The sequence below is a fragment of the Panthera uncia genome, chromosome A2, assembly GCF_023721935.1.
Source record: "Panthera uncia isolate 11264 chromosome A2, Puncia_PCG_1.0, whole genome shotgun sequence".
Lineage (NCBI taxonomy): Eukaryota > Metazoa > Chordata > Mammalia > Carnivora > Felidae > Panthera > Panthera uncia.
Window position 1 is genome coordinate 157467617 of NC_064816.1, and position 13195 is coordinate 157480811.

Below are 13195 nucleotides of genomic sequence, written 5' to 3' on the forward strand. Positions count from 1 at the left end.
ACCTCGGTGGGATCTTCGGACAGAAAAATGACGTCAGGCCAAAAGTCCGGTGATAATTACGTGCCGGCTCGTGAACCGTGACGAGCGTGTGCCACGTGGAGGGAAGATGGCAGAAACGTGGGGGCCTGGGGACGGGGTGTCTGGGAGCTCCACGCTCACTCCTCAGCTATTCCGTGAATCCAAAACTCCAAAAAAACAAGTCTATTAAGAATGGTTATGTTTGTAGAGTGTTGCTAAAAAAAGAAATTACGTAGGGAAGGCCTACCTAATTCTTAATGCCCCCCCCCCCCCCCGCCCCACTCTTGGGTCGCTGTCCCAGATGTGGCGTCTTGGGGAAACTGTCGCTGCTGCCCGGACGCATACTCTCTCTCCACGGCAACTTGCGGGGACCCCCGGAAGCAGCGTGCTAGCATCCGGCACAGGGCGCCTGGACCACGTGCCTCCGGGCTACGTCGCCCTCTTGCTCTCCGCCTTAAAGCTTCTGCACAGAGGCTCGTCACCTCGACATTCCACCTGCCACCTCCAGGTCCACGACCTTGACGACACTGCGCCGACAGGATCTGACGGGCAGAAGGCGGCAACGCTTCAGACGCCTCGGTGACGCGGAAGGAAACGAGACGGGGAGTTTTCGGGGGGCGGGGGGGAGGCCGGAGCATCAGCCACAGCTCCTCCCAGTGGAATTCAAGGGGCTGCCCGGCACGCGCCCTGCCAGCTGCACACGGCTGGGGAGGTTTCTGGAAGCAACGCGCACGTGTGAGTGGCTAACTCTGACACACTGGCTGAGTCGCCCATAGAAGCTGTCTTCCGGTGACCGGAGCAAGTCCAGGCTCCTCGTGCACACGGGCCCGTCACTGGCAAAGTCAACACCAGGGATCCTGCCCGAAACCCCGTCAGGTGTCGCAGGAGAGCCACAGGGCACCCGCCCAGGGTGTGGAAGAGCAGCCGCGAAAACCCACCCCCTCTCCTGCGGCCAGTCACTTTCCTGCTGAGAAACCGCCCCCGGCTTGCCACTTGGCCCCGGTGGAGATGGAACGAGGACCCGCGATGCCCAGCGACCGCGCCGCCCGAGCTCCCGTGACCAGGTGTCATCTGACCGTCCAGCCACGCTGCCGAGCGCGCGCCATGGCCACCGGCCGGCAAGTGAACACGGCGTGTCGGGGACGGAGCCTGCGTGCCTCCCCTTCCTCGGTCCACACCCGCGGTCTGGCGGCGCTCCCGAGGAGGGAAGAACCGGCTCGCTTTCCGGATGCGCCCCGCGGCAGGCTGGCCCCAGCTAGGGGCACAGCGGTGGCAGGGACCCTCCACCCGGGGCAGCCCCGGGACAGTGGGGACCGCCGGGCCCGAGCGGGCAGAGCTGCGGGCTGTCGTTGTGGTCTCCACTGTGCCAGGACGGCGACGCCCGGATGCGGGTCCCCCGTTCACGCTAGCTCGAAGTGGGGATTCTGCAGAACCCAACCACGGGAACCCGAGCTGGCTTCTGAGACCGACGGTGGGGGCTGAACCCGCGTCCCAGACTGTTCTTTCCCCTCCCCTGGGGGCAGCCTTTCATTCATCTGAACCTTCTCCATGTGTCCGTTCTGTCTCCCACGCCTGCCTGCGCCTAGGGGTTACGACTCTGGTACTGTGTACCCTCAGAATAACATGGTCATGATACATGTATGATTCTGCAACTTGCTTTTTTTTTTAGTTAAAAATATATTCTTTTTTTGAAAGTTTATTTACTTATTTTGAGAGGGAGGGAGAGAGACAGGTGGGTGGGAGGGCGGAGGGAGGGAGAGAGGTGGGAGGGGGAGGGGGGAGGGGGGTAGAGGGTGAGAGGGGGAGAGGGAGGGAGGGAGGGAGGGAGAGAGAGAGAGAGAGAATATGAATCCTAAGCAGGCTCCACACTATCAGCACAGAGCCCCGTGCCGGGCTCAAACTCACGAACTGGGAAATCGGGATCTGAGCCAAAACCAAGACTCAGACACTTTGACTTTTTCCATTCTTCTTACTGGCTACATCGTGTTCTATGATACGCCCATCCCAGGATTTACTGACCCCCACTCAGTGAGGAGACGTGGTTGTTTCTGGCACTCTCTCTTCTGGCCATCTCTCCACTATGTGCCCTGCTCCCGAGATGGATCGACGACTACCACTGCCATCTGTGTCTACAAAATACTCTGCTCCGACCCTTCAAGTGCTTAACTTTGCTCTCCCCGTGACAGCCCCCCCCTTCCCCTGGTGACAAATTTTAGCTCCTTCAAAGCCGAGGGCCTCACAGGATTCGTGCCTTCCAGGGGATGATGCACACAGCTTCTATTAATTAGGAAGGTGATATCACTGGATCAGTGACCTCTGACAACCCACAAAACATCCCGTTTTTCAAGTATCGCTCACTCGGCTCAATTTTAAATTCAGGAGAAAGTCAACTCCTTGACAAGGGAAAAGCCGAGCAGGAGGGAAAGCAGATACAGGTCTTATCAGCCATCACTTACTCTTCTGTTGGTGGAAAACCCAGGGTCAGGGATGGGGTTCTCGGAAAAGTAACACGCCTTTTGGGGAGTGGGAACACGGGGGAGGTGGGGTGATCTAGCAGCGGTTTATTTTGGGAACTGAGAATTCCCAGCTGTGTTCCTACTGAAATGTGCAGTTACAGCAGCAGAGACTGAGTTTCCTGAAGTTACTGTCTGCCGGGCTCCCTGGATGGTAGCGTAGCGGACGCCTCCCTGTCCTCGCCGTGTCAAAGAATCAGAGGGTCTTAGGGTTCAGAAGCAACCTTGAAGGTTACCTGGTCTGAAGCGAATACAGCTAAGTCACAGGATAGAAGATCAGGTTACAGAAATCAGCTGTAGTTCTAGATGATGACAAAAACACAGCTGGAAATGACATTACACAAGAACAAGCCATTTTCACGTTCCTGAGTCCTGCGAAGCCCGCACTGAATGTGGATAAAGTGGCCACAAGACACCAGGTGTCGTCTGACGAGCCACAGGGACAAGTTGCTGGGAGGGACAACCAGGCGGCGGGAGGGACGAGGAGAGGCCCGGAGCGTGGGGCAGAGCCGGCCCCGTCTGGGCACGTATCTCCCGGGATGGCCCCGGACGAAGTGACAGAGGCTGGGGCACCTTCCCCCTACCTGAGCTCCGCGGGGGGCCCAGCTCACACCTTTGCCCGCGACCCGCCTGGAAGGACTTCTGCTTTCCCGAGTCCCCCCCTCCGGTCCCCTGGGAGCCCACCAATTCCTGGCTCGGTGGCTGCTTCTGGGAGCACAAGCGAAGACACTCCTTGGTAAAGATTTATGCACAAATACGCACACTAGATACCTATGTGTGTATATACTTATCACACTGGATGTAATCTGATCATTACATCGACTGTATTGTCCAGGACTTTTCAAGCATGATTAGGTCACATTGGTACAAAATTAGCTGCGACAAGCACACTTTTAATACCAAAATGATCGGGTTCAAAATTTTTCTACTAAAAGAGATCAACAGAGCTCTCTCTCAAGAGATGATCTACCTTAGTCCTTTTTTTCTTTTTAACCAGTATTATTTCAAATTAATTTATTGTACATTCTACTACGTAACTAAGAGAAAAGCTCGGGATATCCTGAGGGAGGCATTAATTTAATGGTTAATAGCTCAGGCTGTAACATGCGGGACAGACCCCGCCTCTTACCACCTGTGTGGACTGAGTTATTGAATTATAGAATCTATGGATTAAACTTTCCATTTAAGCTCTTTGACTCCAGAACGACCGCCCTTATCTGGAGGAAGAGAGCGGTTTATGGCACGTTCTTTCCACGGCTGCCACGGGGACCGAGAACGCGGACGACAGCGATGTGGGGGCACGACACAGCACGTGCGGAGCGTGGGGTGTCGCTGGGCTTGTCCCCGAGGTGGAGGCGTGCCAGCCGTCCGTGCGAATGGTGCACACTTACTTGTAACGTTGTATCAAACACCACAAGCTTTGAACTGGTGGGAACGATGTCGTAACACTTGTGTGACCTCATGAAGCGCATGTAGACGCCACTCTCTGAGTCTTCTGCTGAAAAGGAAAGAAAAAAGGCAGATGTCAGTAGTGACAAAGGACTTCCTCATCAGCTGAAGAGTACGTATGAGAGACCAGACTTCATGGAAACCGTGAGCGGTCTGCCGCGTAAGAGTGAGAAGGCAAAGACGTTCACTCGTGCTGATTCTTTCTGTTCAACACTGCTGGACGCCCTCACCGGTACGGAAAGGCAAGGAGAAAACCAAAGGTGTACGGACGGCACAGGAGACAGGAAAACTGTATCTGCAGACTGTATGATTTTTTTTTTTTACACAGAAAGTACCAAAGAATCTACAAAAAGTTCCCAGGCCTAAAAAAAAAAAAAAAATGAGGTTAGCAAGGTCATGATACAGCGTTAATGAAAACAAACATGTAACTTACAAATACACAATCTACATAATTGCCCAGTGGAAACATGGATCTACACAGGGAGACAAAGCGCTGAAAACAGTAACTACGTGCACATGTACGCAGATTATTTAAATCTTTGTAAATGTTAATTGACAGTTGGTGAAAGGGATGGCAGTGATTCCTGGGGGGTCACGGCACATTCGTACCGTGGGGGGTACGGCGTATTTGTACGTGAACCGCCCGCCACCACCATCCAACCGATGACGCAGAAATCTGGGCTTCCTCCTTGTCCCGCCGCCTCCTCCACCCTCACCCATTTGTCACGACTCACTGCAGAGTGTACCACAGATGTCTCCTAATCCGTCCACGTCTCTCTACCTCCACGGCCGCTGGCCTGGCTCCGACAAACGCCCTAACTTCCTGACTGGTCTCTCCGCTTTTGATCTTGTTCTCTTCAACGGCTGCCCACACCGCGCCCAGAATGGATTCGGTCACGTCACCCCTCTGCTGAAGACACTTCAACGGCTTTCAGGAAAGACAAAATCCTTCAAGACCCGGCCTGAAAGACGCATCCCCTCTGGATCCCCGGCCTCGTCTGCCAAGTGCCTGCGCCCCAGTGTCCCCGCAGCTGCGAGGCCTTCTCTTAGTCCCTCCTAAATGCGACGCTCTCTCCTTCTACAGGAGCTTCAACCACCCTCTCCTCCGTCTTCAACACTCTGCCCATCTCTTCTTGGCCCCGTGAAATCCTCCCGCACTAGAGCTCAGCTCGAGGACACGACGGGGAAGTTGCGGAACCGGAATTTAGACCCGGATGCCTCTAGATTCCAAAGCTGTGATCCCAGCCGGGGTGATGGATCGCCCACCGCCCACGCCTGCAGTGGCCTTGCTCCTAACCTGTCCTCACGGTTCAGCTCTAAGTAGAGACCTCCAAGAGACTTCTCTGACAACTTCGCTCAGCCCACGCTGATCTGTACATTTGGGGAAGATTAAAACTACCTGGGGGAAAAATTACTTTATTGTATTTAGGAATTAGCAAAATAAGTGTTCAACAGTGTGACACTGAGCAAGTTCCTCGACTGTGGAAGGAGCCCTTGGTATTCTGGTATTTCCTACTATCGTAAACGCTCAGTATATGCTGCCTGGTTTGCCAATTTCGTGACAAACCACGTGAACACCCCCAAATCTCTGTGTTCACTCCTGACCTCTCTCCCAGGTACAATACTTCGTAATTCTACCATTCCCGTCACCTCCCGGCCAGCTCCCTCCTCCAGTATCTCCCCTCCTGCGCGTGGGATAGTCCGGCGTCTTGGTCTGGCGTTCATGAGCCTCCGTGGTCCCTGCCTCCCGTCCCCACGTCAGCAAGTGGCTCCCTGCCAAGTTCCCTGCCGGATTTAATCTTTCTTGCTTGTCTGTTCCACTTTAACTTCAATGCCTTTCTCTACTTTTCCTTGTCCCATTTCAGCCCAGCCTCAGATGCCAAATTATCCACAAAACAGGTGAACGTTTGAGTGTTCACTACGGGCCAAGGATTTTTATATTGTACGCTAAGTGTTAAATCAATTACCTCCTTCAATTTATAGAATGACTCTGAGGGCAAACACCTTAATTTCTTCGCTCTGCACACGAGCCGATGGGAGGTGAGGAGGGGCTGAGGAACTGGCCTAGAGTCAGCACTTAGAAGTAACCAAAGAGGGATCCAAATCCACGTCCGAGAGAGAGACTCCGACGCGTCTCAAGAGAACTCCGCAGTTTCAACTATGCACGCACGCATGTCCGACCGACGCCCGGGACGTGCTACGGTCCACACCCCGTGTCCCCGCTGAGACATAAAGATGAACAGCACAGGCACAGTCTCTGCCCCCCCATGCTCACACGCTGGTGGAGAAGGAGGGCACCCGGACAGACGCCGCGTGGCAGGAGAAACCCTGGACCGCGTGAGGTCACGCGGGCGCACAATCCCCCCGGGGCCACAAAGGCAAGGAAGTCTAACCACCTCCACTTCTGAAGGCGTACCGACGTCCACCTGGGTTTCTCATCAGCTGTCCCTTTACAGCTCGTTCTCGGCGATCCGTGCAGCCCGAATGCTCTTCTCCTTCTGGGGCGATCCCTCCTTCGAACGACCGGGATCTTACTCATCCACTGCCTTCGTTCATTCAGCGAGTAACTACCGTGTGCGGTCTCGGTGTGGGTTCTCCCGGAGCGGGTCAGTTCGGATTCGCACGAGGCTTCTCTCATGACCTCGGTCTCGGGGTTATGTGTTTTGGGGAGAAGACCGACCGCAAGGTAAGGCGCCATCTCACCCCACCGCATCAACGGCACCTGCCGTCGACACGACTTCCCACGTGGCTCGGTAGCGTCTGTCGGTTTCTCGCTGGCGGTGACTTTCTCCTCCTTCCGCGCGGCAGCCTTTGCGAGGAAGTCTGCACCCGTGGCCCACGTTCAAAGGGTCAGGCGTTATGGGCCACCTCCTCGAGGGGAGGGCATGTACCTGAATTACTCAGAACTCTTCTGCACGGGACTATCTGCCTGTCTGTATCAGCATGGATTCCTAACGTTCATTTTATACTCTGACTTACAAACCTACACCGCACGGGGAGGGGTGAGGAAGGCCGCGGGGCGCCCACCCTCCCCGCTGGCGGATCTGTGCGTGGCTGGGGAGTAGGCTCCGCGTCCAGACGGCCTCCCGCCCCGGCTCTGACGCCCCGCGGGCGCCCCCAGGACTTCCCTGCTCACACACACGGCCTCCACGTCAGTGGGGAGTTTGCGGAGAGCTGGGCTCGCTGAGGTCTTTCTCCGTGCGTGCTGCCTCGGCCGGCGGTGGTGGTGCGACGGCGGCTCCCCCGGTCCCTGCCCCAACACACACCAGCCTCCGCGACAGGAGAGATGCATTTCCTCCGTCACCAGTGTCTTTCATCAGTATGGCGCTTCTGTGACGGTTCACGAGGCGGTAAGGCAACGACGAACAAACTGTTACCAGAGGTCCACGCATTATTCAGCAGGCCCTAGTTTTTCTTCCCCCCAGGATGGCACAGGACATTCAGCCCTGGCTCGTCAGGCGCCTCTCGGCTGAGGGTTTTGAGGAGGACCTACAACATTTTAAAAATTTTTATGTATTTTTTATTCAGGAAGGGGCAGAGAGAGGGGGAGAGAGAGAATCCCAAGCAGGCCCCACGCGGTCAGCACAGAGCCCGACACGGGGCTCGAACCCACAATCCGCGAGATCATGACTTGAGCTGAAGTCAAGAGTCGGACACGTAACCGGCTGAGTCACCCAGGGGCCCAAACGTTTTTTTTAAATGTGAGAAGCTTGGCCAAAGAAAGCAAGATGTTAAATATGTAAAGCACATTACGACAAAATTTGAGTCTGTAATAAGGACAGATTATTACTGTTGCGATAAAACGGCATGAATAACAAAAGCGTTCGTGACTTAAGTTAGGAAAATCAAGCGAAATATTATGAAACGTCGTGGTTTCCCTCCACGGAGTGTAAACTTTCAGATTATCGGCGGCACCACTCGTATTATTTACGCTCTGATGAAGTCTCCAATCGCAAGTGAAGAAAGAAATGGGATGAAACAGAAAGTAAGAGGGATGTGGAATTAAAGTAAAAAGAAAAAAACCCCAAAACCAAGACCATCCAACGAGAACAGGTTGTCTGGAACGCGTGATTCAAGTTCTCGAGAACGCGAGGAGTTCGGACTCCCACTACTCGCAGGGAGCCCGGGGCTACGACGGCATCGGTGTCCCGTTCCTCGTTCCTGGCCCTGCTGTTGCAGGTCGTCCCGGCACAGGAGCAGAATTACGGAGCATCACACTGGCACTTGAGTTACTGGGTTTAGAAGGACCCCTCCTCCGAGGACGCGCTGACCTACCGCTGGCCGAGCGGCTGCTGAAGGGGACTACTGGGAAGCAGAAACTGGGGTGAGGGGTTCGATTGCTGAAGGTTAAGGAAAGAATTCGAAGAACGCAGCAACTAAGTGTAAACGCGATCACACACACGCGGGGTGGGAAAGCGTGAAAGCCAGCATTTCCTAGGGCAGGTCCGACTCCGTCCCCCCCGACAAGCCCTCGCTACCTCACGACACACTACACGTCGTCGCACAGCACAGGGTCTCCACCACCTGACCCCATTCCCCGCTCCCGGCCTCCTCTCCGACCACACCCTCTGGGAATCGTCCACTCTCAGGCCGGACTGACACTTCCCTTCCAAAGGATTCTGTGAAGTGTGGGAAGTTCAGCCCGGGGAATGCGCTCCTTGGGTTCCCGCCTCCGCTCTGCGCATGCTGTCCTGTGTTCCGGAAGGGCGTCCCGTTTCTGGCCCACTGAAATCCCACCTGCCTTCTGGCAGCTGAATAGTGGCTCCCCAAAATCTGTGCCCAGCTGGAACATCAGAACGAGACTTTGTATTTGGAGTGAGGGCCTCTGCGAGTGAAATTACAGCAAGGACCGGGAGACGAGACCAGCCTAGATTAGGTTGGGCCCTAAATCCAAAGACCAATGACCTACAAACCACAGAAGTCGAGACACAGACGGAGGCGGCCACGGGAGGACGAGGCAGGGGCTGAGTCATGCAGCCACGGGCCAAGGGCCGCCAAGGACTGGGGGCGACCCCTAGAAGCTAGGAGAGTCAAGGACAATCACCTTGAATGAAGTTCTATCGTTCTAAGATGCTACGTTTGTGACGGGGGCCTCAGAAAACTAACGTAGCTTCAAAGTTCAGTTCAAGGACCCGGAACACCTTCCGTGAAGCCTTCAAGTCGGAAGTAATTGCTCCTTTTAACATTCCCGTTAGTGCTTTGTGAGCAATTAGCTTCTGGAGTCGTGGTACGCCTTGTACTAAAGTTACAGGTCTGCTTTCCTTTTAGACTGTAGCTTTGTGAGACACCGGACAGGCCTCCAGCAAGTTCCCAGGAGGTGTCAGGACAGGCTCGCACCTGCTGAATGGCAGAAAGACTCATGAGTAAAATGCAGAGGACCAAGTATGAGTCCAGGATTACTGTACTGCCTATCTATCCTCTGAGACAGAGACAGACACAGAGAGACAGAGCAGGCGAGGGTCAGAGAGAGAGTGAGACACAGAATCCGAAGCAGGCTCCAGGCTCTGAGCTGTCGGCACAGGGCCGGATCCGGAACTGGACCCCATGAACCATGAGATCGTGACCTGAGCTAAAGTCGGACGCCTAACTGACTGGGCCACCCAGGCGCCCCCCAAAGCACCCCAGTTTAAAAGAATGCTGGTGAATCTAGATTTAATGATCAGTAAAGAAACTTTACTTATACACCTTTGCAAGACTGAAGGGTTGAAAAGGGATGTTTTTGTGATGAGATGATGCATTTGTGGAAGTGCCCCATGTAAGTTTTTTAAAAGTGTAACAGCATTAATCTAAAGCTTGAAAAGTGGTTGCAAGCATATTTTATATTGAAACTATTTTCTAATTCCACTGGACAAAACAAAAAGTAACTGAATTGAGTAAAACTGCAGAAGATGTTAAAATGTCCACGTTATTATACACGGATTTTAAAACCCTGAAAATACAGCAAAACAACTTGACAAATTCACATTTCAGAGATAACCTCTAGAGTCATAAATTACTTTCTATAACACCGATTTACGTGGAATTTTAATTTAGAAAGACTCTGTAAAAACTGAATTCTAAGATGCTTTGATGCTCTGGCATTTCTAGCCTTAACGGTATGAAGACGAAAAGGACAGACTGTCACTGATAATTAGTCTAAGAAAGGCGAGACTCCCACAGAAGGAGAGCGAGACGAAGGGGCAGGTGGAAGGTGCTGGAAGTCTGGCTGGGAGTGGCTCGCAGACGGCTCAGTGGTGGGGATGGGAGAGAAGGGAGCAGCGGCCGGCTTCGGCGATGCAGCGACTCCCTAACCGTGTTGAAGCGGGACGCCTTCTGCCTGCTCGGGGCCAGACGTGCCAAGAGACCATTCGTTCTCTGCAGACAGCAAGCAGGTCAGGGGACACAATTAAGGCCTGTATGGAGGGCGACTGCTCCCGTGTGCTGTCCTAACTAAATCGGCCCCTGGCGTCCTCCCCGGCAGATGAAAGCCAGTCCCAGGGTTGACTTAACAGAGCCGTAGGGGCTGGGGGCCTACAGGACCGATGGAAGGGGGAGCCCCTCACAGGGATGGCGGCCTGTCCTTGGGGGCAGGCTTTTCAAGCTGCCGTCGGGCAACCGCGGGAAAGAGGCTCTGCTAGGCCACGGCCAGCAACACGCACACCTGACTCCAGGCCACATCCCGCCTCCTTCATTTGCCACGACTGAACACTGCACCTTGGGTGACATCACGGGTCACGGTCATAGATCCAAACCACATCTCAAAGAGCTAAGTGTGCATGGATGAAGGCATTTTGAAACAAACATCACGTGTCACCCCGAACTTCACTGAGAAACCCTCTAAACAAAAAGCCCGACTCCTTATCTCTAATCCCCACGAATTTTTTTAAAATATATTTTTCATTTTTTTTTTAATGTTTATTGAATTTTAAGAGATATATAGAGAGAGACAGAGCATGGGCAGGGGAGAGACAGAAAGAGAGGGAGACACGGAACCCGAAGCAGGTTCCAGGCTCTGAGCTGTCAGCACAGAGCCCAACGCGGGGCTCGAACTCATGAACCGTGAGATCATGACCTGAGCCGAAGTCAGACGCCCAACCCACTGAGCCACCCAGGTGCCCCTCCAATCCCCACGATTTTAACTTAATATACAGACCTTGCATTCTAATTCCACTAAAGATCAATGTTAGTTTTTCTTTTAATTTGTTAAATGTTTATTTTTGAGAGAGAGAGAGAGAGAGAGAGAGATAGAGGGAGGGAGAGACAGAGAGAGAGGGAGACAGAGAATCTGAATCAAGCTCTGTGCTATCAGCACAAATCCTGATGTGGGACTCGAACTCACGAACCATGAGATCAAGGCCTGAGCCGAAGTCAGATACTCAACCAACTGAGCCACCTAGGTGCCCCAATGATAGAGGGTTTTTTTTTGTATTTTTCATTTTTTTAATGTAAAAAATTAAAAAAAAATTTAATGTTTATTTTTGAGACAGAGAGAGAGAGAGAGAGAGAGAGAGACACACACAAAGGGGGGGGGGGGCAGAGAGAGAGGGAGACAGAGAATCCAAAGCAGGCCTCCAGACTCTGAGGTGTCAGCACAGAGCACGATGCGGGGCTCAAACTCACAAGCTGTTGAGGGCATGACCTGAGCCCAAGTTGGACGCATGACTGACTGAGCCACCCAGATGCCCCTAAAAAAATTTTTTTTAATGTTTATTTATTTTTGAGAGAGAGAAGGATTGCGAGTGGGGGAGGAGCAGAGAGGGAGAGACACAGAATCCAAAACAGGTTCCAGGCTCTGAGCTCTCAGCCCAAAGCCCGATGTGGGGCTCAAACTCATAAACCGTGAGATGGTGGCCTGTGCTGAAGTCTGATGCTTAACCCACAGCCACCCAGGTGCCCCAATATGTTAGTTTAAAAAAAATTTTCTTTTATCCTTTATTCTACATTTTGAAACACAAGTTTACCTAATACATACGGTATCTTTTATTTTTTTAGAAGACCATTGAAAATAGTTGAGCAAGAAATGGGAACGAGAAAGTTGAGGTATACGGGAAAGACCACACTCATGTAAGTTTCCCTAAAGTGCTTAGAAACGCAAATAGTAACAAAGCCAAAGCTTAAATATAATTTTACAGGTATGAGGTTTACCCACTCTATCGGTAAAGTTCTTTTCCAAGAAGTAGGATCCTGTTTTTGTTACGAGGCAGTAAAATAAATGAAGTGCATTCGATTTGTTCTCTCCATGCTTTCTGCATTTGGGTTCGAGCGTGCCAGAGGTAAGTACCTCTGCAGAGGGAAATGGATCAGCTCTGCTAGGCAAGGGCGGTCAAAGACTTGGTAGAAAGAAGTGTGGGTAGGTAAAGGCACGCCGGCTCCCCAGCGGGTGCAAAACGGGCTGCAATAAATGCCCAAGAGATGTCACAAACAACGCCGTGACCTTGAAATTGTATGGGATTTCCCCCCCATTTCAAAATGGCTTCATGTTTAATCTTGGGAACCACGCGACTGAAGCATCCACCCTCCCCTACGTTCCCTCGTTCTTAGGACACAGATTATTAAGCTGAAGCAACGGGGAGGACAGAGGTTAGTTCACAGAGGTCAAGTCCCAAGCACCGACGGGTCGGCAGGGTGGAGACCGCCCTGACGGCGAAGGCCAGGAATCACTTCACTGCTGCCCGGCGGCTTCTGTCAAGTATGTTCCCAGCAATTTAAAGGCGTTTCCTTCTCTCTCTCTAGCTTACTAAGGATTTTGTTAAAGGCACGTATTTATCAATTGCTATTTCGGTGTCTACTGAGATGGCCAGAGGGTTTTCTCCTTTAACCTGCTGACATTAATTCCTTAGCGATTTCTTAAGAAGCTGCGGTTTTCTTGCATTTCCAGGACAACACCCAGCGTGGTCACCGTGCAGCGCGTGGCTCCTTTTGCTGATGCTTACGCAGGGGTTCTGCCCGTATTTTCAAGGCCAGGCTAATCATCGGGTTTCTTCCGTGCCATCAGCTGGTCTGGGTGTCAGGATGAAGCTAGCTTCAGGGAATGAGCGTGGAAGCTGCTACCTTTTCCTATGCCCTAAAATCACGTAACTAACTTACACAGTACTTGTTCCTTGAAGGTTTTACAGAGTGCACCCACTGACAGGCTGAGCACTGGCCCTCTTTTGCAGGGGCAGGGGAAGGAAGGCTCAGGACTTTTTTTTTTTAAGCTTATTTATTTTGAGAGAGAGAGAGAGAGAGAGAGAGAG

At 52.7% G+C, this 13195-nt stretch overlaps 1 protein-coding gene across 1 annotated transcript in view; it reads right to left on the reverse strand.

The window, feature by feature from the left end:
• PRKAG2 (protein kinase AMP-activated non-catalytic subunit gamma 2) overlaps window positions 1–13195 on the reverse strand; it is a 262345-nt gene that overhangs the window by 35277 nt on the left and 213873 nt on the right. Inside the window, exon 6 of the mRNA XM_049642318.1 lies at window positions 3923–4073. Within this exon, the coding sequence (XP_049498275.1) occupies window positions 3923–4073 (151 nt within the window). The remainder of the gene's footprint in view (window positions 1–3922; window positions 4074–13195) is intronic.